Genomic DNA, 27,879 nt, shown 5'->3' on the forward strand with positions numbered 1-27,879 from the left:
GAGTGGGTAATGGTATCTAACCATCTCATCTACTGTCGCCTTCTTCTCCTTTTGCCTGCAATCTTTCCCAGCATTAGGGTATTTTCCAATGACTTGGCTTTTTGCATCATGTGGCTAAAGTATTGGAGCTTCAGCTTCAGTAGCAGTATTCCAATGAATATTCAGGGTTGATTTCCTTTAGGATTGACTGGTTTGATCTCCATGCAGTCCAAGGGACTCTTCAAGAGTCTCGCCATTGTCTAAGTCATATCCAACTCTCTGCAACCCCATAGACTGGAATACAGCCCCACCCATCAATAGATAGGCTGCCTAGTCTATGGGGTCGCACAGAGTCAGACACGACTGAAGCAGCAGAAGCTCTGTGAGAAGGCAATGGCACCCCACTCCAGTACTCTTGCCTGGAAAATCCCATGGACAGAGGAGCCTGGTAGGCTGCAGTCCATGGGGTCACGAAGAATCGGACACGACTGAAGCGACTTAGCAGCAGCAGCAGTCCTACTAGCTCACATGCTTAGTCGCTCAGTCGTGTTCAACTTTTTGTGACTCCATGAACTAAAAATATTTTCTAAAAAAAAATAAGATAAAATGGGGACCCACCCCCCACCCACCCCCACACATTGGGTTAAGAGAAAAGCAACTCCCCCACCAGCTCCAGGGGTGGGTGTAGGACCCAAGGCTAGCCTATCAGAACTTTGCATCCTCTGGCTATAGTGACTAGGAAAAAAATATCTGGCTGTGGGAACTAGCAGGAGAAATTGAACCAAGGGCTACTGAACTGCTATAGAACCTTGACAAAGAATCCCCAGGCCTATTAGTCTATTGCCTTTCTAGGCTCCCAACTTGTACCACAGCTAAAGCTGAGTAGTCAGTCTCAAGAAAGGGCATTTACCCTATATCTACAGGGGGCTCAGTGGTAAAGAATCTGCCTGCACTGCAGGAGACCCAGGTTCAACCCCTGGGTCAGGAAGATCCCCTGGAGAAGAAAATACCCACTTCAGTATTCTTGCCTGGAGAATCCCATGGACAGAGGAGCCTGGTGGGTCATAGTCCACGAGGTTGCAAAAGAGTCAGACATGACTTAGCAACTAAACCACCATCACCACCGCTGGTATAGCCGTGAAGAATAAGAACAAGCAAGATTATCTAGCAGGAAGAACCAGGGGCCATGGTGGCAATAAAGAAAATCCCTAGAGAGAACAAATTTTGTGGTTGCCAACTGGCTGGCCAAGAAACTCAATTCACTACCAGGGAAGGGGGAATCTTCCATATTCCAGCCCCGCTAGGTATAATGTATGCTTTGGATCAATGATAACTGTTCTATTTTTCATCCATTCTCCCCTTTCCAGAATTAGACTTTCATTGTAGTTATTCTATTTTTCTCCACCATTTTTTAGATATGTTAGATATAGACAAGTTTTTGTAGCCAGACCTCAAGGGGCCATATCCAAACTTGGTGAGGAAGACAACATACATCAGTCAAAACTCTTGATCTTGAACCTGAACACAGGATCCAGATAACATCATAGGTTGTCTCACTGGGGAGGGAAATTTGGTAAGCATTTTTTCAATATAAGCATGAATATTTTTTAACCACAACTACTCACCCCTTACTTCCTTTCTAACAGAAGTCTAATCTTGTTTATAGAACTTCTCTCCACAAGGCCATGGGCTAAAATGAAGTCAGAGAGGTAACCTGGGACCATATCATGCTTGTAGGTCACTTAAGAATTTGCACTGTATTCTAAATTCACTAAACTATAAGCTCCATGAGGTCACAGATTTTTGTCACTGTCCTAGAACAGTGTCTGGCATGTTAAATACACAATAGTTTAATGGGAGGGCTTTGTGCAGGGGAGTGATATGACCTGCTGCCCAGAGAACAGACTACAGTGTAGCTACAGTACAGAGATGTAGTATGGAAGTAGGGAGGTTAGTAAGTCTACCACAGAATCCAGGCGAGAAGCAACAGGGATTCAAACTGTGGGCAGGGGTTGTGGTTGAGGTAGAGAAGTGGCCAGACAAATCACATTTTGGAAAGAGAGACACAGAATTTTCTAATACGGATTGTAAGAGAAACAGAGAAGGCAGGAATAACAAAACAGTTATTACTAAATAGTTGCTACAACTTCTCTCCTTGGATCTTTTTTTAAATTCTAGTAAACAACACATAACATAAAATTTACCATTTTAGCTATTTTTAAGTATACAATTAAGTGGCCTTAAGTAAATTAACAATGTTGTGTAATTATTACCACAATCTATTTACAGAAATTTAAAACACAGACTTAATCTTTTAGAGCAGTTTTAGGGTCACAGCAAAATTGAGCTGAAAGTACAAAGAGTTCCAGTATTTTCCTTTTCCCAACATACTCATAACCTCCCCTACTTAGAAACTGTTCATCATTCCAAACAGAAGACTTGTACTCTTTAAACAATAACTTAGGATTTTGCTCCCGACTCCCTGATGGCGCAGTGGTAAAGAATCCACCTGCCAATGCAGGAGACGTAAGAGACACTGATTAAATCCCTGGGTCTGGAAGAATCTCTGGAGAAGGAAATGGCAACCCACTCCAGTATTCTTGCTTGAAAAATTCCATGGATAGAGGGGCATGGCAGGCAAAGTCACAAAGAGTCAGACATGACTGAGCGACTGAACACAGCCAACCCCTGCCTATACTTCTAGTCTATTCTATTTTCTGTTTCTGTGAATTAGTCTATTTTAAATGCCTCATATAAGGCATTTAATGAATCACTTGTCCTTTTGTGTTTGGCTTATTTCACTTATCATGTTGGCACTGTTCTTCCATGTTGTAGTATGTATCAACAGTTCATTTCTTTTTAAGGCTGAATAATATTCCATTGTGTATATATCTACCACATTTTGTTTGTCTAGTCATCTGTTGATGCATACTTTATTTCTACCTTTTGCTATTGTGAATAATGCTGCTAAGAACATTAGTACACAAGTATATGAGTCCATATTTTCAATTTTTTGACGTATATCTCACAGTGAAATTCCTAGAGTAGAGCAATATGGTAATTCTGTTTTACTTTTTACAACAGTTGCACTTTGTTTCCACCAACAATGTACCAATTTTTCTACACTGTTCCCACACTATTTTTTGCTTTTTTGTAATAGCCACCATAATTGTCAAGTAGTATCTCATTATTTGATGTATATTTCTCTAAAGTCTGAAAGTGCAAGTCGCTCAGTTGTGTCTGACTCTTTACAACCCTATGGACTATAAAAGTCCATGGAATTCTCCAGGCAAGAATACTGGAATGGGTAGCCTTTCCCTTCTCCAGAGGATCTTCCCAACCAAGGGATCAAACCTAGGTCTCCCACATTGCAGGTGGATTCTTTACCAGCTGAGCTACAAGGGAAGCCCAAGAGTACTGGAGTGGGTAGCCTATCCCTTCTCCAGGGGATGTTCCCGACCCAGGAAACGAACCAGGGTCTCCGGCATTGCAGGTAGACTCTATCAACTGAATTATGAGGGAAGCCCTCTCTAAAGTCTGGTGATGAGCATATTTTCATGTGTTTATTGACCATTTGTACATCTTTGGAGAAAAAGTCATTCAAATCCTTTGCCCATTTTTGCATTGGGTTGTTTTCTATTGTTGAGCTGCAGCTCTTTATATATTCTGGATATTATTTTTTAGTCAGATATATGATTTGCAGACATTTTCTCCGACTTTGTGGGTTGTCTTCTGGCTCTCTTGAGTGATACTTTGATATACAAAAGTTCTAAATTTTGATGAAGTCAAATTTATTTTGTTGTTGTTGCTTATATTTGTAGTGTCATGTCTAAGACAAGGTCAGGAAGATTGATTGACTGATTTTTCCATATATAGAAAAGCACTAAAATTATTAACTTGAGATACCTGCTCTTTGTAGTTAGCAGTAATCTTTTGCCAAGATGTATGCTTGACTATGTGTATTTCCCAGCTAAGAAAATTCATATACCTATTTGTTCCTTCCCCTAACTCTCTGGAGCAGTCCCCTTAGAGAAACTGAGAGGCTGTTTCCCAGGCTATAGTACTCAGTAAGGTCCCTGAATAAAACGTAACTCACAACTTTCTTTTTTTTTTTTTTTCTTTATGAAATTTATTTTTATTGAAGTATAGTTGATTTACAACATTCTGTAGTTTCCATGGACAGTACAGTGATTCAAGTTATATATCTGTATATATTCCTTTTCATAATATTTTTCATTATGGTTTATCACAAGATATTGAATATAGTTCTCTCTGCTTTACAATAGGGCCTTTTTGTTTATCCATTCTATATATAATAGTTTTCATCTGCTAATCCCAGATTCCTAGTCCATCCTCCCATCCTCTTCCCCCTTGTCTGCTCTGTATGTCTATGAGTCTGTTTTTTAAATAACATTCAGCTTCAGGGTGGGCTTCCCTGGTGGCTGAAATGGTAAAGAATCTGTCTGCAATGTAGGAGACCTGAGTTCAATCCCTGGATATGGAAGATCCTCTGGAGAAGGGAATGGCAACCCACCCCAGTATGCTTGCCTGGAGAATCCCATGGACAGAGGAGCCTGGCAGGCTAAAGAGTCAGACATGACTGAGTGACTAACACTTTGACTTTTTTTCAGCTTCAGGGCAGTTTGAAAGTTGAAAGTAAAACTTGCGTCTGACTCTTTGTGACCCCATGGACTAACAGTCCATGGAATTCTCCAGGCCAGAATACTGGAGTGGGTAGCCCTTCCCTTCTCCAGGGGATCTTCCCAACCCAGGGATTGAACCCAGGTCTCCCACACTGCGGGCAGAGTCTTTACCAGCTGAGCCACAAGGGAAGCCTTCAGGGCAGTACAACAAGGTAAAATGGAATTCCCTTGCAGCAGAGATAAGAGTGAGAACTGGAAATTCAGGTATTGACTATAATCAGAAACCCAATGGAGGCAGTGGTTGGACCCCAGAGAATTCCATGGGCAGAGGCTTTGGGGTTGATCAGCACAGTTTCACATCCTCCACAGGGATTGGAGAAAATAGGACCGAAGAGGACAGAGCTAGGTGCTTAAAGAAAATACAAAAGTAACTCGGTATCAGGTGATAATGAGATAACCTGAACCAAAGGTCAGGTTTCCTTCAGGAGAAAGACTACCTCATGTGCTTGGCTACAGAAACTCCTCAAAGCCTTCCAGGACCAGAGGATGAGAAGTAAACCATGGGAGCTAGGAATTCTGGGTCATTTTATATACTTTGGAAATAATCAGTAATATGAAGCATGAACCCTACTCATTAGCAGTTCTAACAAGTAGTATTGGTGGTGTTGATGTTAACTTGGTTAAGATTATCTGGTAGTTGTGTCAATGATCAACCCTCCATTTTGTCTGTTAGATAAGAGTCATCACAGTGAATTTTTTTTTTTTTTTTGACATTAGTTTTATTTTTTTTCTCTGTCGCTCATTTATTTTTTTTTCCAATTTTTTAAATTTATTTTTTTCAAGTTGAACAGACTAAATTTCTTTAAACAAACTTACTTATACTCCAGAGTCCTTTAAAAACTTAATAGCATTTATACATTGAAGTTATTTGATTTTCTTGTAACTAGCACTTCAAATGCAACAAGCATTTGACCCAACAAGTAAAACTTCCTACAGTTCATAACTTTTATAAATAAAATAAATTAAATGTACAGTGAATAAGTTCTCTGAAATATTTCAATATTTCTGCAGGTTTAGTAACATCGTAAAATACATTTCAACTAAAATTCACAAATCTAAAAACCTGTTAGGCATTTTTAGGCGTTTTAAGATGGAAATGAAGACCAATGTTACATCGTAATATGCCAATTACAAATAGTACTTCAAATAGCAAATACTACAGTTTGTCCCAAACTTAAAAACTATTCATGAACTCAACACTGAACTATTGATGGCTATGAGAATTGTTTCCTAGCCTTTTTGAAAATTTCAACCCATTTACGTTTAAGGTAATTATTGATAAGTACGATCCCGCAGCCATTTTCTTTATTGCTTTGGGTTCAAGTTTATACACTCTTTCTGTGTATCCTGTCTATAGAAGATCCTTTAGCATTTGTTGGAGAGCTGGTTTGGTGATGCTGAATTCCCTCAGCTTTTGCTTGTCTGTAAAGCTTTTGATTTCTCCTTCATATTTGAATGAGATCCTTGCTGGGTATAGTAATCTGGGCTGTAGGGTATTTTCTTTCATCACTTTAAGTATGTCTTGCCACTCCCTTCTGGCCTGAAGAGTTTCTGTTGAAAGATCAGCTGTTATCCTTATGGGAATCCCCTTATGTGTTATTTGCTGCTTTTCCCTTGCTGCTTTTAAGATTTGTTCTTTGTGTTTGATCTTTGTTAATTTGATTAATATGTGTCTTGGAGTATTTCGCCTTGGGTTTATCCTGTTGGGGACTCTCTGGGTTTCTTGGACTTGGGTGATTATTTCTTTCCCCATTTTAGGGAAGTTTTCAACTATTATCTCCTCAAGTATTCTCTCATGGTCTTTCATTTTGTCTTCTTCTTCTGGGACTCCTATGATTCGAATGTTGGAGCGTTTAACATTGTCCCAGAGGTCTCTAATATTGTCCTCATTTCTTTTAATTCGTTTTTCTTTTTTCCTCTCTGTTTCATTTATTTCTACAATTCTATCGTCTAGTTCGCTTATCCTGTCTTCTGCCTCTGTTATTCTACTGTTTGTTCCCTCCAGAGTGTTTCTGATCTCATCTATTGCATTATTCATTGTATATTGACTCTTTTTTATTTCTTCTAAGTCTGGAATGCAAAAGTAGGAAGTCAAGAAACACCTGGAGTAACTGGCAAATTTGGCCTTGGAGCACGGAATGAAGCAGGGCAAAGGCTAATAGAGTTTTGTCAAGAGAATGCACTGGTCATAGCAAACACCCTCTTCCAACAACACAAGAGAAGACTCTACACATGGACATCACCAGATGGTCAACACCGAAATCAGATTGATTATATTCTTTGCAACCAAAGATGGAGAAGCTGTATACAGTTAGCGAAAACAAGACCAGGAGCTGACTGTGGCTCAGATCATGAACTCCTTATTGCGAAGTTCAGACTTAAATTGAAGAAAGTAGGGAAAACCACTAGACCATTCAGATATGACCTCAATCAAATCCCTTATGATTATACAGTGGAAGTGAGAAATAGATTTAAGGGACTAGATCTGATTGATAGAGTGCCTGATGAACTCTGGATGGAGGTTCGTGACATTGTACAGGAGACAGGGACCAAGACCATCCCCATGGAAAAGAAATGCAAAAGAGCGAAATGGCTGTCTGAGGAGGCCTTACAAATAGCTGTAAAAAGAAGAGAGGCGAAAAGCAAAGGAGAAAAGGAAAGATATAAGCATCTGAATGCAGAGTTCCAAAGAATAGCAAGGAGAGATAAGAAAGCCTTCCTCAGTGATCAATGCAAAGAAATAGAGGAAAACAACAGAATAGGAAAAACAAGAGACCTCTTCAAGAAAATTAGAGATTCCAAGGGAACTTTTCATGCAAAGATGGGCTCGATAAAGGACAGAAATGGTATGGACCTAACAGAAGCAGAAGATATTAAGAAGAGGTGGCAGGAATACACAGAAGAACTGTACAGAAAAGATCTTCACGACCAAGATAGTCACAATAACGTGATCACTGACCTAGAGCCAGACATCTTGGAATGTGAAGTCAAGTGGGCCTTAGAAAGCATCACTAGGAACAAAGCTAGTGGAGGTGATGGAATTCCAGTTGAGCTATTTCAAGTCTTGAAAGATGATGCTGTGAAAGTGCTGCACTCAATATGCCAGCAGATTTGGAAAACTCAGCAGTGGCCACAGGACTGGAAGAGGTCAGTCTTCATTCCAGTCCCAAAGAAAGGGAATGCCAAAGAATGCTCAAACTACCGCACAATTGCACTCATCTCACACGCTAGTAAAGTCATGCTCAAAATTCTCCAAGCCAGGCTTCAGCAGTATGTAAACCGTGAACTCCCAGATGTTCCAGCAGGTTTTAGAAAAGGCAGAGGCACCAGAGATCAAATTGCCAACATCCGCTGGATCATGGAGAAAGCAAGAGAGTTTCAGAAAAATATCTATTTCTGCTTCATTGACTATGCCAAAGCCTTTGACTGTGTGGATCACAATAAACTGTGGAACATTCTGAAAGAGATGGGAATCCCAGACCACCTGACCTGCCTCTTGAGAAACCTGTATGCAGGTCAGGAAGCAACAGTTAGAACCAGTCATGGAACAACAGACTGGTTCCAAATAGGAAAAGGTGTACGTCAAGGTTGTATATTGTCACCTTGCTTATTTAACTTATATGCAGAGTACATCATGAGGAACGCTGGGCTGGAAGAAGCACAAGCTGGAATCAAGATTGCTGGGAGAAATATCAATAACCTCAGATATGCAGATGACACTACCCTTATGGCAGAAAGTGAAGAGGAACTCAAAAGCCTCTTGATGAAAGTGAAAGAGGAGAGTGAAAAGGTTGGCTTGAAGCTCAACATTCAGAAAACAAAGATCATGGCATCTGGTCCCATCACTTCATGGGAAATAGATGGAAAAACAGTGGAAACAGTGTCAGACTTTGTTTTTTTGGGCTCCAAAATCACTGCAGATGCTGATTGCAGCCATGAAATTAAAAGACGCTTGCTCCTTGGAAGGAAAGTTATGACCAACCTTGATAGTATATTAAAAAGCAGAGACATTACTTTGCCGACCAAGGTCCGTCTAGTCAAGGCAATGGTTTTTCCCGTGGTCATGTATGGATGTGAGAGTTGGACTGTGAAGAAAGCTGATCGCCGAAGAATCGATGCTTTTGAACTGTGGTGTTGGAGAAGACTCTTGAGAGTCCCTTATACTGCAAGGAGGTCCAACCAGTCCATTCTAAAGGAGATCAATCCTGGATGTTCATTGGAGGGACTGATGCTAAAGCTGAAACTCCAGTACTTTGGCCACCTCATGAGACGAGTTGACTCACTGGAAAAGACTCTGATGCTGGGAAAGGTTGGGGGCGGGAGGAGAAGGGGACGACGGAGAATGAGATGGCTGGATGGCATCACCGATTCTGTGGACATGAGTTTGAGTGAACTCCGGGAGTTGGTGATGGACAGGGAGGCCTGGCGTGCTGTGATTCATGGGGTCGCGGAGAGTCGGACACGACTGAGCGACTGAACTGAACTGAACTGAACTGAAGTCCTTATTAAATCTTTCTTCCATCTTCTCAATCCTTTTCTCCAGGTTATTTATCTGTAACTCCATTTTGCTTTCAAGATTTTGAATCATTTTCACCATCAAAATTTGAAATTCTTTATCAGGTAAATTCCCTATATCTTCTTCTTTTGTTTGTGTTGGTGGGCAATTATCTTGTTCCTTTACTTGCTGGGTATTTCTCTGCCTCTTCATCTTGCTCATATTGCTTTGCTTGGGGTGGCCGTTCCCTCTTCTTGCAGTTTGTGGAGTTCTCTTTATTACGTAGTTTCTTCGCTGTGTGTGGGGTTGGACGGGTGACTTGTCAAGATTCCCTGGTTAGGGAAGCATGTGTCGGTGTTCTGGTGGGTGGAGTTGGATTTCTTCTCTCTCCTTTAGAAGACAATGGGCTGCTTTTCTGGGAGCCTGATGTCCTCTGCCAGTATTCAGAAGTTGTTTTGTGGACTTTACTCCGCGTTCAAATGTTCTTTTGATGAATTTGTGGGGGAGAAAGTGGTCTTGCCATCTTATCCCTCCGCCATCTTGTTCCTTCCTCCCCAGAACACTGGATTCTTATATTCCACTTGGTCGTGGAGTATCTCTTCCCAGCTGCTCCAGCAAGGCGCAGCCGCTGTACCTTACCTTGGACGAGGGGTATCTCCTCAAGGCTGTGCCTCCTGCTTTGAATGTAGATCAGCTCCTCTCGGCCCTCCGGTGCCCAAGCAGCCACCGCCTCCTGAACGTGGTACAGCTCCTCTCGGCCACCGCCCTAACCCTGGGCGTGGGGTAGCTCCTCTCAGCCACGATTCTGCACGTGGTCGGTTGCGCCGGAGCCGGGCGTCTCCCGCGTCTGCGCCGCCGGAGCCGGGCGTCTCTCGCGTCTGCCCACAACTTTCACCTTGCATGTTTTTCCTTAAGTTGTCACAGGAAAGCAGACTTCAGGTTATAAATGCCCAGAAGTGAAGGATCAGATTCCTGAAGCCCATGGACAAACTAAGCTGTATTTTGAAGGTTTTTCAAGAGTATTAGAGTCTGAAAATTCAGCAAGAAGGATGTGTACTATGAAAGAATAAAACTGCCCAGTAGTATTTTAACATCTGTGCCACTGAAAGTTAATGGGCTGTTGTAAATTTTCATATCCTCCTCACAACATCTATGAAAGATAATGAGAAATAGAGTATATTGTAGTAGCTAAGAGCACTAGGATCTTGGGATTCCAAAAGAGCAAGCAGTCAGCCAAATGCAGAGTATGAGACATTCTATTGGACGAATGATCTGGCTTCTCCATGGAATCAGTTACAAGAAAAAAAAAGTAGGTCTGTGTGGGGAGAGGGCAGAGTGAGGAGCTGACTGTCAAAGAATACAGTTCAGTTCAGTTCAGTTCAGTCGCTCAGTCGTGTCCAACTCTCCGCGACCCCATGAAACACAGCACGCCAGGCCTCCCTGTCCATCACCAACTCCCGGAGTTCACCCAAACTCATGTCCACAGAGTCGGTGATGCCATCCAGCCATCTCATTCTCGGTCGTCCCCTTCTCCTCCCGCCCCCAACCTTTCACAGCATCAGAGTCTTTTCCAGTGAGTCAACTCGTCGCATGAGGTGGCCAAAGTATTGCAGTTTCAGCTTTAGCATCAGTCCTTCCAATGAACACCCAGGATCGATCTCCCTTAGAATGGACTGGTTGGATCTCCTTGCGGTACAAGGGACTCTCAAGAGTCTTCTCCAACACCACAGTTCAAAAGAATACAGTAAACTTAGGAAATAAATGCATAAAACTGTTTGGATACTAATTTGAGAGAACAGTAAAAAAACACCTTTAAATGATTGGAGAGGTTTTTAAATGGGCTAAATAGTAAATGATACTAAGAAATAACTATTAATTTTGTTGGATGTACTAATGGCTGCTGCTGCTAAGTCACTTCAGTCGTGTCCGACTCTGTGTGACCCCATAGACGGAAGCCCACCAGGCTCCCCCGTCCCTGGGATTCTCCAGGCAGGAACACTGGAGTGGGTTGCCATTTCCTTCTCCAATGTGTGAAAGTGGAAAGTGAAAAGTGAAAGTGAAGTCGCTCAGTCGTGTCCGACCCTTAGCGACCCCACGGACTGCAGCCTACCAGGCTCCTCCATCCATGGGATTTTCTAGGCAAGAGTACTGGAGTGGCTTGCCATTGCCTTCTCCAGTACTAATGGCATGGTGGTTATATTAAAAAATTTCTCACTCAGATATGTATAAGGAAGTATTTATGAAGTGATATCTGGTATTTGCTTTATTTTTTTTATTTTTTGTGTAATATAGTTTTATTAAAGTATAAAGGAGATAGAGAAAGCTTCTGACATAGACATCAGAAGGGGGTAGAAAGAGTACCCCCTGCTAGTCTTCAGCTGGATGTTATATAGTCACTGCTGCTGCTGCTAAGTCACTTCAGTCGTATCTGACTCTGTGTGACCCCATAGACGGCAGCCTACCAGGCTCCCCCGTCCCTGGGATTCTGCAGGCAAGAACACTGGAGTGGGTTGCCATTTCCTTCTCCAATGTGTGAAAGTGAAAAGTGAAAGTGAAGTCACTCAGTCGTGTCTGACTCGTAGTGACCCCATAGACTGCAGCCTACCAGGCTCCTCCATCCATGGGATTTTCTAGGCAAGAGTACTGGAGTGGCTTGCCATTGCCTTCTCTATTTGCTTTAAAACACTGAAAAAAAAATGAGAAGGGATAGACAAAACAAGATTGGAAAATGTTGGTTAACTGTTGACACTGGTGATGTATACAGGGATTCCCTCTATCACTCTTTCTCCTTTCATATATATGTTTAAAATGTTCTATAACAAAGTTAAAAATAAAAATAAATAATAAAATATGTAAAATGAGAGAGAAAAACAAAACAGACCCGGTCTGCATCCTGGTTCTACCACTTACTTGCTAGGTTACCTTGCAGAAGCTATTTGAAATCTGTAAAACAGCAATAATAAGGGTAGGTAAAGCATTTAACACATTATGGTCTGCATAGTAAAGCTCAATAAATGATAGCTCATATCATTATTCAGTTCAGTTCAGTCGCTCAGTCGTGTCCGACTCTCTGCGACCCCATGAATCACAGCACGCCAGGCCTCCCTGTCCATCACCAACTCCCAGAGTTCACTCCAACTCATGTCCATCAAGTCAGTGATGCCATCTAGCCATCTCATTCTCTGTCGTTCCCTTCTCCTCCCGCCCCCAATCGTTCCCAGCATCAGAGTCTTTTCCAGTGAGTCAACTCGTCGCATGAGGTGGCCAAAGTATTGGAGCTTTAGCTTCAACATCAGTCCTTCCAATGAACACCCAGGACTGATCTCCTTTAGAATGAACTGGTTGGATCTCCTTGCAGTCCAAGGGACTCTCAAGAGTCTTCTCCAACACCACAGTCCAAAGGCATCAATTCTTCGGCGATCAGCCTTCTTCACAGTCCAACTCTCACATCCATACACGACCACTGGAAAAACCATAGCCTTGACTAGACGGACCTCTGTTGGCAAAGTAATGTCTCTGCTTTTTAATATACTATCTAGGTTGGTCATAACTTTCCTTCCAAGGAGTAAGCGTCTTTTAATTTCATGGCTGCAATCAGCATCCACAGTGATTATTCTTTTTTTGAGAAGAAACAGAGTGTGTGTGTGTGTGTGCTCAGTCATCTCCGACTCTTGCTACCCCCAGGACTGTAGCCACCACGTCCCTCTGACCATGGAATTTTCCAGGGCAAGAATACTGCAAAGTGAATGAATGTGAAGTCGCTCAGTCGTGTCCAACTCTTTGCGGCCCCATGGAATGTTGCTTAACAGGCTCCTCCGTCCATGGGATTTTTCAGGCAAGAATACTGGAGTAGGATGTCATTTCCTACTCCAGGGAATCTTCCTAACCCAGGGATCAAACCAGCGTCTTTATGTCTCCTGCACTGACATTTTTACCACTGTGCCACCTGGAAAGCCCAAGAGTATGTGCAGTGTCTCCTAAATGTTGACTTTCCATTTTCTTGCATCTCCATTTTGTTCCTCATCTGTTATTTGTTCTTCACAGCACTGCCAGAGGAGCACTGCTAACATTAAAAAAAAAAATCTGATTGTGTCTTTCTCCTACTCAAAAATATTTGATGCCAATTAAATGCCTGAATGTTTCTAGAATAAAGTATGAACTTCTTGGGACACCAAATGCTTTCAAGGCCTTTTTGGACTCACCTCCAAACTACTTTCTCTCCTCAGCTCTACCATGTATATGTGTTTGCACCCTATACTTGCAGCCACTGCAGCCCTTATCATTCACACACATATATCTCTCTTGGTGCTTTGTTCACCCAGAACCTTCAGCCTCACCTAATCCAACTCTTCACATCACGCCCAATCTCTCTATTCCCTCATCCCCCTCAATTCCCAGTCTTCTCTGCCCATTTAGATATTTCAAAGCTTTGTTTTCAATGAAACCGCATCTAAAATATTTTATGAATGAATGACTCAATCCTGAGCTTCCATAGTTCATATTTATTTAATTATGATTGATATTATTAGTTGTTTTTATGTCTGTCACTAGTCTATAACTTTCACAGAAGTCAGGGCTGCATCTTACTAATTCGTTTCATCCTGGTAGCTTTGAATACACTGCAAATGACGTGGTAATAAATATTGACACACAAAAATACATGGCACAACATGAAATAAAGTAGCGTCTGACACATGGTCAGTGTTCAATAAATGTGAACTCTTTCTAGCAGTAATAACAGATGCTCAAAAAACATTCTGTGAAAAATGGCAAAAGCTCGTTGTGCTGATTTACTGTTAGCCAGCTAAGTTCTTTTAAAATTGATACTGCTTAGAAATTATTATAAAGAGTTTCAATTTCCTCTTTTGGTAACAGCAAAAGTTTAGGTTCTTGAACCACATAAAGATATTTTTCAAGACCTAGGTTCATGGATCACTTAATCTAGTCTCCATACAGATAGAATTAAATATTGAAATCTTTTTATATCCATTTAATCCCTGAAACTTAGTACAACTCTTAATACCGAGTAAGCACTAAAAAATGTTAGTGGAAGGAATAAACAAATAAATGAATTAGGATGAACTGTTTATGCAACAGAATCTCCAAACTGTGAACACATCATATACAAGGAATATGTTTTGTTCATTTTTTTGTCTCCAGCACCTAGCCCAGTATCTGACACAAAATGAATGTTTACTAAACAGCTATTTATTAAATTATAGATAAGCGATAAACACAGTTTACTTTAAAAATGCAAAGAAGGAAAAAAAGACACATTTGTTGTATCATGTAAACTTGTACCAAAGATTTGTGAATACATTTATTAATGGGGTGGAATTTCTACCTGGAAGATAGAGAAGTAAACATGGAGACTGAGAAGTCAGGTCACCTTAGTCCTCTCAAGTGGTTAAAGCTAACCAGTCCCTGTGAATGAAAATCTAGCCTATCTGAGGGTCTCCAGCCTCTGTACAGCATTGGCCTCAGAACAACACAGTCAGGGCAGGTGCTGGTCACATCTCTTAGCCCAAGAGTGCATACCCATTAGGGAAATTCTACTCTGGCAACAATGAAAAAATAAAGACCTTGGGTGAAGAGAAGAAAGTAGTAGGAGTGTCACTTGCACAAACAGGGAGACTGAATGGACAATCTCTGTGTTACCACATCTGTGTCAAGAAAGTCACGCCAGTTTCCTTCAAGGTACATAAGCATGTTGCACCATTGTGGAAGGAATGGAAGAGCAGGCAGGGGTTGGCTGGTGGAAGTCACATCTTGGGGAAGCTGGCCAGGTTGGCAATGCCACAAGCGTTGTTCTTATTCCGGGCCATGAGGATATAGCCTTTGTTTCCCCAGTTTTCTCCCCAGCTGTAGGACCAAGCAAGGAAAATACTTAGTACCCTCAGTTTATTCAATAAAACATTTACTGAGTATTGTGCTAGGTTTTGATAGTTTACCAAAATAAATAAATCAGATTTTACCTTTAAAGACTTTAAAGTCAAGAAATGGAGAGAAGGCATGGTGTTACAAGAGAGATTGCTTCTGCTCAAGGGGATCAAAAAGGGCTTAACAAAAGAGGTGGCATTTGAGCTGAGCTCAAAGGCTGATAGAATTTGGACCTGTGGAAACGGGAAGCCAGCGGGTGAGAGTGAAATGAGTAATAGAGGCAGGAAAGCATGGGTTATGTGTTAAGATCATGTAGCTAATTGCCATACACCTGGAGCTATCACAGAATCGTGGATAAAGTATACTCCAATAAAAAAAAATCATATAGCTGAAAAACAGGATGCCTGACAGGGTATAGTAGGAGATTAGGTTAAGGGGATCTTTCTGGCCAGGCTAAAGACTTTTACTCTCTGGCCCATGATAGTGAAGGAGACACTGAAGTTCTCTGATTAGCAGAGTGAAGTCATTCAACTTGAGTTTTATGATGAATTATCTTGAAAACATGAGTCTAGAGGCAAGAGAGGCTGAAGCTGGTGATCTTGGTTTGCGAGTGAACCCATAGAAGAGGTGGCGACAGAGGATGAGCTGGTTGGATGGCATCATCGACTCAATGGACATGAGTCTGTGCCAACTCCGGGAGACGGTGAAGGACAGGGAAGTCTGGGGTGCTGCAGTCCATGGGCTCACAAAGAGTCAGACAAACTGAGCACCTGAGCAACAATCATAGGAGAGATGAATGAAGCCATCAGAATAGATGAGACTGCTAAGGGGACGAGTGGAAAGGTCGGAAGAAGAGATACAGATAAAGACAGAGGCAGACACAAAGACAGGGGAATGGGGAGAGATTGGTCTATATATATCTTCCTAAATTATTTTCATAAGTTTACTGTCCTTTTTTCCCAACCAGAAAATTCACCAGTTACCTGGTACATTTACTTAAGCAATTTACCCTACCCCTGTTCCCTTATCCAGGGGTTCCCAATGACCCTGATCCTGCCTGGGCATGTCCTTTATTCTTCCCAGCTCTCTCGGATGTAGAACTTACCACTTGATCGAAAAGAAAGGACAGGGTTAAGTGCCTGGGCTGAGAAAGAAGAAAGGAAGAACACAAGACGGAAGCTGTGGGAGAAGGAATATCCTCTTAGGAAGGTGCACAGGCTCACCCTTAGTTCGGAGTGTGATTTAAAAAGTTATTCCCAGCCTCATATTCCACCCTAGCAGCCCTCCAGGCAGCATGCCGAACTTGGTTACACTGCTACATTGCCCCGAGAACTTCCCAGAGTCTAGGATGCCTGCTCCTTCAGAGGGCATCAAGGACAGAAAGTTTAATCAGTGCTACTGCCAGGCTAGTGTTGATCAATGAGGAAAGGAAAAGAATAATTCCTATAAATCTGCACCCCATGCATAAATTCATAAGGAGCTAAAGAGAAACAGGGAGCCAAGGGGCCCTGTAGTTTTATTTGTTCCCAATAATAGAGAAGGAAATACTAATTTTGTTTTTGGTGCTCACATTTACTTTCTGAAACGCATTTATCTTCACAGACTTCAAAATCTCTGGCTAATTCTGATATATGTCTATCCTAAGAGCAAAAAGCTACACAAGGGGATATTAAACTTTTACATTGTTTATATTGTTCCCTAATGCTTACCATCAGACTGATGATGGAAACCTCCCTTAAAAACCAATCACATTAGAGAAAAAAGAAAAAATATATACAATTCCAAAGCTCCTGCTGGCTTTTGGTGCTCCTTTCTGTTTTCACATTAGCTTGGTCTGTCTTTTTTAGGGGTTGTGAGATCACTGAAGACAGACATCCGCTCACATGTTTATGTACGTGACTAAGCACCTTGAACATGGATTAGCTGGCCAACACATACCTTTAGTACTCTTGTCTGGCCATTATGTTAGAATGAATAGCCTCAGATTGGGAAGGTAGAATTGAAACATGTGAGAAAATTTTCTTTTGGGAGAAAAAAAGGAATATTGGGAAGTTGAGGTTGAGTGTTAAAAGAGTGAGGGGGTGACAAATACAGGGTTCCCATAATTACCTGTTCTTAATTATCCAGTGCTTGTTCCCCTTCTGGATTCCATATCCCACTGCCAAAACCGCGTGGTTCAGATTATCACTATTGCAGTTTTCATCGTAATACACACCTAGGAAACAAATTATCAAGGTGAAGCTTTCTGCAATCCAAGGGTTGCCCTGTGGGGTTTCCTGAGTGGAGACCCTCTGTAGAATCCTGTCCCATCTTACAAAAGAGATGGTCTGTGCTGTGGCAGCTGTTTCTCTCTGGTGGACTCAGTCTGATTATGGAAACAAGTACTGAAAATGCCTGGTACCCTTGGGGAAGCTGCCCAGTCCACATCAGGAGAGAAGGTTGATTGTGCTCTATAGGAACAGCATCTTACCTTTTCTGTAAAACTGGAAGGAGGTCAGGCTTGCATCAATGGCCACAGAGATGGGTCCCACTCGGGCTACTGCCCTCTTCAGGGCTTTTTCATTTCCTTCGGGGATCTCTCTGTACCCTCTGCACTTAGCTGCCTTGCCTGTTGGATTGTACATACAATTTTCATCCTGGAAAAACAAAGTTAAAATAGGACTAGGACTAAGTAAAGGCAGTTAACTGGTGAGAAAGTCTGTTAAAGTTTTGGGTGACATCGGTGCACGGCAGCAGACTTGAGTCTCCACAAAGGGTCTGTTCTCCCTTCACCATTTTAGAAACTGCAAGAAAAGAATATGGGGTGGGAGGTAGGAGGGAGGTTCAAGAGGGAGGGGACATACATATACCTGCAGCTGATTCATGCTGATACATGGCAGAAAACAACACAATATTGTAAAGCAATTATTCTCCAATTAAAATTAAATTAAAATTTTTTAAAAGAACATGAAAATTGTATACCTTGTACCATGCCCCAAAATCAGCTCCAGGTGGTTTTAAAACATAAATGTGAAAAAAAACACTATAAAACTTTAAAAAAGGAATATTTTTATTACCTCAGAGTAGATAAAGATTTCTGAAATTAGATTAAAAAAAAAAAAACAACCCACAAATCAACTCTGGCAATGTAGTATGTGTGATCCTCAGTAGGCAAGGAGGCAGCAGCTCCTGTGTTGGGAGGAGGCCCAGCCCCAGCTAGACAGAAGACCTTCGCCCCGTGCACATGCATCAGGCAGCGTTCTGGCTGACCTTGTGCTCTCGACAGAGGGAGGTAAAATCCCATAGCATGACACTAGGACAAATTAATAAAGAACTTAGTGATTGAGCCTGTGAATTTCCAACATTATGTTTTGCAGGTCTAGTTAACAATGATGTGTTTCATTGTCCAGCCAGAATAATGGAATATAATGGCAACCCACGTCAAAGCAGTGTATTCTTTTCGGCAGTTCATTCTTCTAGAGGCTACCCCTCAAAAACCCTAACATTACATCTACAAGAATACATTATCTAGGGCTTCCATGGTGGTCAGTGGTTAAGAATTCACCTGCCAAATACAGGGGACATGGCTCAATCCCTGGTCTGGGAAGATCCCTTATGCCATGGAACAATTAAGTCTGTGTGTCAAAACTACTGAAGCCTGCATGCCGAGAGACAGTGCTCTGCAACAGGAGAAGTCACTGGAATGAGAGGCCTGCACACTGCAACAAAGATTAGCTCCTGCTTGCCACAACTAGAGAAAGCCTCTGCACAGTAACCAAGACCTGATCCAGCCAAAAATAAATAAATAAATACTTTTAAAAAAATTATCTAAACACTAACAATAATGGAAGCATTTGACGTGATAGTCTAAGATTACAGTAATGTCCTGTATTAATAATTTCTCTAGATTCCTTTGCATATAATCCAAACCCTTGGTGCCTCCTAGTACCAAAAATTGCATAGATATACAAGTACAATAAAATATCTAGGGGATGGATTTGGAAGGATACCATGCAATGATATTTTAAAGTAAAAATAACTTGTATTGTGGCTGGAATGAACTTAAATTACTACATTATCTGCCTGCTGCCTTCTTTTTTAAGCTTTGTTTTTTCGTGACCTCTTTCTATTCATTTACATGTTCATATAAGAAATTCTTTCAGTTTCAGAAAATAAAAAAAATGAGAACAGTTGTCCAAGATTCAGAATACTAAAAATGGAACACATGTCTTATAATGGCTAACTCCTCATTTCGACTGATTATAAAACCAAAATCATTGCATATTCCTCTAAAATGCTAAAGAGATCATTTGAGGGGGTAGGGGAACAAAAATTATAAGTCAATTGCTCCTTCAATTTCAAAACAGGGGTTCAAATGTTATATAATTTTTATTCAGAGTTTCTGAGTTATTAAACTATCCCTCAACAAATTGGTTAATACAGTACTGAATAAATGATGTAAGCTGTCAATGGATAAGTGATCAACAACTAGTTCTAATAATATTTTATTTTTTTAATATAGTTAGACAAACCTTTAAATTCACTGCCTGGATAAAGCAACATGGAAAAAATGTTATAACCATGAATCTTTTTTTTTTGTATATACTGTGAGGATTTATTTTTTTGATATCAAGTGACAACAAAAAGTTGTCAAAAAAAAATTTAACAACTTAAAACAATATTTTGTCACATTTGGGTTATGTCACTAATGGCCTGATGTATTCAGAATTAAAAAGCTCATCTGTTAGGGCAGCTTTAGTATGCTGTACCTTACACTAGCAGCCCTATGAAAACTGTATACAGATTAAAGAAAAATCTTTCCACATACAACCTCAACTTTCCTGATTTGTATACCTGACAACTAAAAAAAAAAAAAATAACATGGAATAATAATGGCATGAAATTTCATGAGGATGTGCTGAAGTGACTTTACTGTGTAGACTGAGTATCCAGTGAAATGGATCTGTTCAGTCATTTACATTAATGAGCATTTTATTGCATTAGATATCATTTCAGATGACTAAATATAAATAAATAAAACTCACTGTTATTGGGTTTTTAAAGGCTCAATTGCAAAGGAAAAAAATAATTTTTCTGAAATTAAGAATTTTTCTGGATTGAAAGACATCATAAACAGAAAGAAAACAAAATACACAGTTATAGCTGTTGTTTAGTCGCAAAGTCATGTCCGATTATTTTGCATTCCCATGGACTGTAGCCTGCCAGGCTCGTCTGTCCATGGGATTTCCCAGGCAAGAATACTGAAGTGGGTTGCCATTTTCTTCTCCAGGGGATCTTCCTGATCCAGGGAATGAACCCACATCTCCTGCATTGGCAGGCAGGTTCTTTACCACTGGGCCACCAGGAAAGCCCAATACACATAGTATTAGTATCCAAATATCTTTTTACATTTTTTAAACACTAGTAAGAAAGAGAATAAAACCTAATTAAAAATGGGCAAACGATATAAATGCTTCCACGGTAGTGCAGTGGTGAAGAATCCACCTGCCAGTGCAAGAGACCCAAGAGACACGGGTTCAATCTCTGGGTTGGGAAGATTCTCTAGAGTAGGAAATGGCAACCTGCTCCAGTATTCTTGCCTGTAAAATTCCATGGATAGAGGAGCCTGGTGAGCTACAGTCTACAGAGTTGCTAAGAGTCAGACATGACTGAGCACACACACAATCACACACAAAAGATATAAGCAGTCAATTCATGAAGAAATGCAGATGGCCAGATAAGCATATTGACAAAGCTGTCAATCAACAGGATTTCTTATACTATGCAGATGGGAATATAAATTTTCCAAATACTTTGGTAAACAATTTGACATCATCTAGTATAGTTGAAGATGCACAGGCCCTAAGACTCAGACAATTCTGTTCCTAGATATTATATTCTAGTAAAGAAATTATTGAACGTGTGAATAGAAGACAAGACTGGGGATATTTGCAGCAGATACACAGATCTAATGGGTAGATCTCGGCTCTGCTACATAACTAGAGCTGTGAATTTGAATATGCCATTTTATCTCCTTAAGTGTCTATGTCCTTCTATGTCCTCACCTCTATAGTGAGGATAAGGGTACCTTACAGGGCTTTTATAAGGATTAAATGAGAACATGCACTGAGTACACGGCTCAGCACACGGTAGCCATCAGTTGTGTTACTCAGACTTGCAATCCCTACTTTAAAGGCTCCTGCTGCAAAGGTCCCATATTACCTATCAACTCCATGTATATAAAACTGTCCTCAGATCTTCTTCCTTTTAGATAAGAAAGATCTTCCTATTACTAAAGGACCTTATGGGAGGAAGTGAGTTCATCTCTAAAATTGCAATAAATATGAAGCAACTTGCTTTTTTCTCTCATTTTAAACATGTTAGCTTACATAATTTGCTTAAATGATCCCCAAATCCACATTGAGATCATACAAAATAAAGCCACGTGATTCATGAAATTAGCACAGTGGGCTTAGAGATTTCTGATGGGAGTGGAAGAGTTGAATAGAGAGTTATAGAGACCTACTCAGAGATCTATGGGATAGCCTGTCCTCTGTTCTTTCTCCAGGGCAGAGACAGATAGGAGTCATGGTAGCCTAAGCTCCCCAAATTTTCCTAGACTGGACTTCCCTGGTGGTCCACTGGGTAAGAATCCACTTACCAATGCAGGAGACACATGTTCGATTCCTGATTTGGGAAGATCCCACATGCTGTGGGGCAACTAAAACCTGTGCTCCACAACTACTGAGTCCACAGGTCTTAGAGCCTAAGTTTTGCAATGAGAAGCAACCACAATGAGAAGCCAACAACTAGAGAGTAGGCCTCGCTCACCACAATCAGAGAAAGACTGCGTCAAGCAACAAATTAATTAATTAATTTTAAAACACACACAAAAATTTCCCAGACTAGGGGAACCTTCTTGGCCTTTTGTGGGAAATCATTCCATCAAGAAAGCTGGATAGGGTAACAGAAAACAAGATTTCTGGAACTGTTTCCAGAACAAAATGTCATGCTGGAGAAGGAGAAGCCATTACAGAACTACATGACTGTGTGGAACAGTCTCACCTGTCCAACATATGGGTAGGCATCTTCAGAGTCAATGCCCCGGTTCTTCTGCACATACTGGAAGGCATTGGTCATATAGCCCCCTCCGCAGCCATCATTCTCAGACACACAATCCACCAGGTTCTGTGGACTCAGATTTAAGAGTTTGCCGGTTTTCTTCTTGAGTTGGCCCTCCAGGGCACCCACAGAGCTAAAAGCCCAACAGGAACCACACTGACCCTGAGACGCATAATAGAGAAACCATCAATAATTGCTGTTCACACTTTCTCTTTCTCTCTTCTACCTGCCTGATGAAATTTCATACATTTTATAAATTCCAGCACCCATCCCCTTTGCTATGAACTATTCCTATTTCCCTTCACTTAACCTTTGTTGCAGTGTTCTATTGCTATTGTTGCTATTAATAACTGTTGTTACTACTGTTACCATTAGTTGCAGCAAAGCAGAGTACAGCACTTCAATGAATCAATGAATCCATCATGAATTGAAAAACAGTAAGGTGAAAACGTAATACCCCTAACCTACTGAACGTCGTAACTTAGCCCAGCCTGACTTACATGTACTCAGAACACTTACATTAGCCTACAATCAGGCAAAATAATCTCACACAAAGCCTATTAGTGTTGAATAGCTCCTGTAATTTACTGAATTATAATTACATTGAATATCTTATGCAATTTATTGAATTATAATTGTACTCAAAGTGAAAAACAGAATGACTGTAGTTGTGTTTACTCTCATGACCATGTGCCTGGCTGGGAGCCATGGCCTGACCACAGCCTAGCATCAAGAGAAGGTATCATACTACATATTGCTAGCCTGGGAAAAGATCAAAATTTAAAATTTCAAGTACAGTTTCTATCACTTTTACACCATCATGAAGTCAAAAATATCATAAGGTGAACCATTAGAAAGTCAAGAGAACTACTCTAGGATAGGAAAAGTTTTCCATGTTCTTTAATACTTTTACAAATGAAGAAATACTGCAGATAAAAGAAATACTCTCTAAAGGTAGTTCTTGGGCGCATAGGGAATAGAAATGTGGAAGACTTATAAAAATATAACTACTGTGTTGAAAACAATGATACTAATTGTGAATATTTGCATAAGATATTTGCTTTAAAAACAATGTAGATGAATAATTAAGGATTTATTATCTTGCTAAAAAAAAGAGTCAGGGACCATCTGTACTAGCTTTGTAACACACTAGATCAGTGACCTTGGGTAAATTACTAAACCTCTCTGTACCACACTGTCTTTATGTGTAAATTGTGAATAATAATAATATAATGAGATTATGTGAATTTTAAAAGTTAATTCATATAAAGGATGAATTATTATGTGCAATAATAATAATCTCCTAAAAAGTGCTAGCTATTATTATTGGTGTGTGTTCAGCTGGATGATACATTTTTTTTCTTTCCTGCTAGTTCTGTTTTTTAAGATTGGGGATTTCTTGAGAACCTAAGTTATGCCTTAGTCCTCTCTACTGTCTAGCACTATACCTGGTAGGTTTTGCAAAAACTGTGGTTGTTGAATGAATGTTAGATCAAGTGTTCATCTGGCAGATATAATCAGCATGATTAAGGTTGTGGGAAAACTTATATTCTCAGGCTGGTAAGAATGTAAGATTGTAAAAACTTTTGTGGAAAGGATTCTGTGACCTACTGATTCCAATTTTAAGATTTATTTTGCATAAATTTTTTATATATGCACACAGGTGCTTATAGCAATACTATTTGTAGAAAAGAAAAAAGAAAAAAAAAAAAACCTAAATCTACAAAAACAGATGATGAGTTAAACAACAGAATAGGCTTTATTCTCTTGGCAGTGGGAGGTGTAACTTAATTCTTTCCCCTCTCTGGTGCCCTCATACCTTAGGAACAAAGAAGCAGAAAAAGGGAGAGATCATGCTAGCTTACATACCCACACCCAACAGAAAGGAGGATACCTGGTTTTTGACAGGAGTAACATATCCCTTCTTTCGATAATCAACAGAGTCTGGGGCTCTGCCTTCCCAGTCTGGGATATAGAGAGTGTCATTACTGCGGGAACGAGAAGCGGGTACTTTGAGTCCAGTCATCTTCTGAACCACTTCTTCACTGGTCTGGGACAAAGAAGAAAGAGACCAGGCATAAGCAGGGAACCAAGACAAACAGGCAGATAGAGCAGGAACTGAGATTCAACTCACCATGTCCCCCAAGTGGTTCATGGCCAGTTCATATGTATGGACACCAAGCGAGGCCTCAAGATTATGGATGGAAATATGCTTCAGGTTTTTTTCCCAAATTAAACGCCGAGAGATTTCATCCACCTAAACAGAGCATAATTAGTATGGGCATAGACTGTCCTGTGTATAAAGTTACTTACATAATACTGTGGAGGTTTTCACAAGAGATTAAATTTATAATCATAGAGGATTTACCATCTAGTTGGGGAACTGACAATGGGATTGTTAAGAGCATGCAAAAATCAAAATATAAATAACTGCAAATAATAAAACTCAAAGCTCTGATTTATAGGGGAAAATTGCTTATGGATTAATAGCATTATTTGTGAAGGTTTCCCAAAAGAGACCTATAAGACAGTTATAAAGAAAAGATAGGACTTGATTGAGGATGACTTGAAGAGTAGGAATAGAGAGTATATGTTAACAGGGAACAGGGACAGATTTGCTTGGTTGTATTATAATACTAAAATTGAAGAAGGGAATTTGGAAGCTAGGATTGGATGTCTCGGGTTCCAGCCCTCCCACATTCTCCTCCAGGTTCCCAAGCACCTTGCTGTTATACTGCTTTCTGTAGGTCTTCTTCCATAGCTCCCACTGGGTGTCCAGTATCTCCTCAGGGTATAGAGCAAAGCTCACCACAGGCAGCAGTAGTAGAACCATGAGCCCCCACATCCTGGAGAACAGGATAATTAAGGGCGTGTGTGGTAGTTCCAGTCATGTCCAACTCTTGCTGACGTTATGGACTATAGCCTACCAGACTCTGTCCATGGCTTCTCTAGGCAAGAACACTGGAGTGGGTTGCCATTCCCTCCTCCAGGGGATCTTCCTAACTCAGGGATGGAACTCAAGTCTCTTATGCCTCTTGCATCGGCAAGCAGGTTTTTTACCACTACCACCACCTGGGAAGCCATAATTGGGGGAGACTTTTCTGTTTGTCCAGAGGTTCCTAACCTGACTTGGGATGAGGAAATAGCTGGAACCATATGCTCAGACAGGTGGTTCTTAATCTTTGGGAATCCTAGACTCACATGACAAGCTAATAAAAAATTGCAACCCACTATTAATTCCTCTTGCCAAAAAAATGAATACACACACAGTAATTCTGGGGAGTTCTTGAACCCAAAGTTAGGAGCCCCTTCCTCTGGACCATGAGGCCGAGGAAAACTAGGCTTTACGAGGAAGGCAGACAGAGATTGAGAGTGATTTCCATATGATAAAACGATAGGCAGGGGAAAGGGGGTCTTGGTTTGGATGTGATGCTGATACATCTGGTCCCAAGTATTTTGAGAGACCACACACACACACAAATTGGACAGATAGCCAGAAATGGGAAAGACAATGGACAATCAGGATGGGAGCAACTCCTGTCTGCTCCACTGTCCCCAGCAGACTCGTAGGAGATGGACAGGTGTAGGGTAAGATGAATGGGATTGAAGAATACACAAAGGAGAGCTAAGTCTTTGCTTCCTGATCATTTCTTCAAGGTATTCTTCTGTTCCTTGCCTAAATTTTGATTCTGCTCCTGATCTTGCCAGCAGGGGACAAGGGAAAAGTTGACAGCATCTCCTATTCTCTATGAGATATCCCCTCAGTGTTCTTATTCACTTCCTCGTTTCTCTTCCTGCTCTTTCCTTAGGCAGGAAACTGTCCTAATCTCAAACAGCTGCTGTGGGAGGAAAGATTTTTTTTTCCGACCAAAAAACCCAAAAAAACCTCTGGGACTGCCTCACAGGACAAAAAAGCCTCAAAACCAAAGTTTTTTAGAACATAAGACAGAAAAGCAATGTTATATGATCATTAGTCACACAGCTTTTCAGAAGTTTACTCTAGCTGCGTTCATGTCTTGGAGTGTCTTGCTAATCACATGTTCTCCATTTTAAGAGCAAGTTTAGTCTGAGGCAAGTCGTACAGCTTGCATGATTTTTAAACCTGACATTTTTGTGTAATCTTTGCACACTGGCAAAATGTCCAGCAGGACATTTAACATCTGGAGTGTTCAGGGATTTTGAGATTCTGAAGAGTAGGAAGACCTTGAGCTACCACCCATCTTGCACTCTCCTCCCTGCTAGTAACTTAACCCTTTTAGTACCTTTTGCCTCCTCACCAACCAAAAAAAAAAACCCTGAGGCCACTCTTTGAGGGATGGGTAAAGGCCTTATATTCTTTGCTTTCACTAACAACCACATATACATACATATAAACCATAAAAGGAGTCCTAAATATTTTCAGGCATATTTTACTCAGCCAGGAAATAACCAAAGGAGGAAATCACTGTTTTCATCCAGAAAGCCGATAAAGTTCATTTTGACCTACAAGTCACTACGCTCCTAATATTCCTAAAAATGGAGAACTGACAGGAATGAGAGGTTAAAAGATCCAGGAAGCTGAAAATGTTACCTGTTGATGGGGATCTGTTCACTGGGCTCGTCTCAGCAGAGAAGTGTGGCTAATGTGGCCGGATGACTAGGGGTGCTGGATTTATTCCACCAGGATTGCGGAAGTCAGCTCTGGCTGCTGGCTGGAAAATTTGGATGGGGAGGGCAGTGGAGATAGAAATGCTGAGAGAGGGGGTTTAGGGAGGAGGGAAGGAGGCAGCAGATTTGCATCGTTCCTCTGTACGCATGTGGAGCATGTGTGGCAGTGCAGAGAGTTAGGTATTTAGTTTCACATGGCTGCCTGCCTTTGAGACAGACAAAAAAGACCTCAGTACATTATTATCCAAGTTAGGGCTTACCTTCTCTTTGGTGGATAGACAAGCATATGTTATTTGTTACATTAGGGGATTCTTTCTTTTCTGGCCCCTTTCCTGTTATTATTCATTTCTCCAACTTTGAAACCTGTTTTAAAATTGGGGTCTGACCCTCACATCACGGATGAGGAAATGAAGACAAAAAACTAGAAAAAAGTATCTTAGGGAAGTCACAGGCTCCAAAATCATTTGTATATTATAGACCTGTTGCCTAAAAGTTGTCATTGCTTTCAGGCAGGGTAATAGCTTTTCCAGACTAACATGATTTTGCTAAGGAAGGATATGCCCAGAAAGTCTGTATGAAACCAGTTCTAAAGTAATCAGAAACAGTACTCCTGGTTATGACAGCGCTTGAATCAATGCCATAAGCACTGACAAATTCACTTGTGACTTCTTCACTGCCAAAGCCTAATGAACATTATCTGTCTCAATTATTAAAATCCCCAATCCAGGGCCAGTCATATGAGCTTCTCCAAATGCTTCCCTCAATATGCAGGCATGTGACAGATCATGAGAATCTAGTTCAGTCCCTAAACCACATCCCCAAACATTTTCTTCCATAAACAGATGTGGGGGGAAGAGGAAAAGAGGGTCCTTGGAACAAAAATAATAATACATGGTTTTCAGTTTCTAGCTGGGTTACATACATAGACCCTCAAGAAAACAAGTTTATGCTTATGGGTTTAATTTCTTAATCAAACACATGATCCGAGAGGGAAATGACGTCTAGACCTAAATAGTTTAAATATCTCTATCCCTGATTCCTTTAAATCCAGAAGTGCCCTATTGGTCTCAAGTC

General features: G+C 40.8%; 3 protein-coding genes across 4 annotated transcripts in view; all 3 read right to left on the minus strand.

The window, feature by feature from the left end:
* Positions 1-1,055: 1,055 nt before the first annotated feature.
* Positions 1,056-14,222, minus strand: L1TD1 (LINE1 type transposase domain containing 1). Its single transcript, XM_088835739.1, has 2 exons — positions 9,177-14,222; positions 1,056-6,746 (listed from the first exon to the last, which is right to left on the minus strand). Exons 1-2 carry the CDS (start codon positions 9,397-9,399, stop codon positions 6,034-6,036), a joined length of 936 nt encoding a protein of 311 aa, XP_088691865.1. The 5' UTR covers positions 9,400-14,222; the 3' UTR covers positions 1,056-6,033.
* A 141-nt stretch (positions 14,223-14,363) lies between these two features.
* On the minus strand, positions 14,364-26,849 carry CTSK (cathepsin K). Of its 2 annotated transcripts, none has more exons than XM_055401360.2 (8): positions 26,729-26,849; positions 24,881-25,004; positions 24,293-24,415; positions 24,053-24,208; positions 22,102-22,320; positions 17,528-17,693; positions 17,167-17,272; positions 14,364-15,039 (listed from the first exon to the last, which is right to left on the minus strand). In XM_055401360.2, exons 2-8 carry the CDS (start codon positions 25,001-25,003, stop codon positions 14,940-14,942), a joined length of 993 nt encoding a protein of 330 aa, XP_055257335.1. In that variant the 5' UTR covers position 25,004; positions 26,729-26,849; the 3' UTR covers positions 14,364-14,939. The 2 variants fall into 2 exon arrangements, with proteins under 2 accessions (XP_055257335.1, XP_088691864.1); XM_088835738.1 differs by lacking the exon at positions 26,729-26,849 and adding an exon at positions 25,254-25,329 and having other exon boundaries at positions 24,881-25,029.
* Positions 26,729-27,879, minus strand: part of ARNT (aryl hydrocarbon receptor nuclear translocator) — a 69,545-nt gene continuing 68,394 nt past the window's right edge. Inside the window, exon 23 of the mRNA XM_055401359.2 lies at positions 26,729-26,849. The gene's annotated coding sequence lies outside the window, so the exon portion shown is untranslated. The remainder of the gene's footprint in view (positions 26,850-27,879) is intronic.

The sequence above is a fragment of the Moschus berezovskii genome, chromosome 4 (genome assembly GCF_049115385.1).
Source record: "Moschus berezovskii isolate FMDL1 chromosome 4, NW_MosBer_1.0, whole genome shotgun sequence".
In the NCBI taxonomy this organism is placed as follows: Eukaryota; Metazoa; Chordata; class Mammalia; order Artiodactyla; family Moschidae; genus Moschus; species Moschus berezovskii.

What these genes read in the sequence shown, in the direction of transcription:
- CTSK (XM_088835738.1), bottom strand. Translation starts at nt 25,314, where the DNA reads ATGGTTCCAGCTATTTCCTCATCCCAAGTCAGGTTAGGAACCTCTGGA. An exon ending in TTACTCCTGTCAAAAACCAG is followed by an intron (nt 22,321 to 24,052) that starts GTATCCTCCTTT and finishes TATGCGTCTCAG; the next exon opens with GGTCAGTGTGGTTCCTGTTG. An exon ending in CACTGGATAATTAAGAACAG is followed by an intron (nt 15,040 to 17,166) that starts GTAATTATGGGA and finishes TTGGTCCTACAG; the next exon opens with CTGGGGAGAAAACTGGGGAA.
- L1TD1 (XM_088835739.1), bottom strand. Translation starts at nt 9,399, where the DNA reads ATGAGCAAGATGAAGAGGCAGAGAAATACCCAGCAAGTAAAGGAACAA. An exon ending in AAGATTTAATAAGGACTTCA is followed by an intron (nt 6,747 to 9,176) that starts GTTCAGTTCAGT and finishes TTCCAGACTTAG; the next exon opens with AAGAAATAAAAAAGAGTCAA.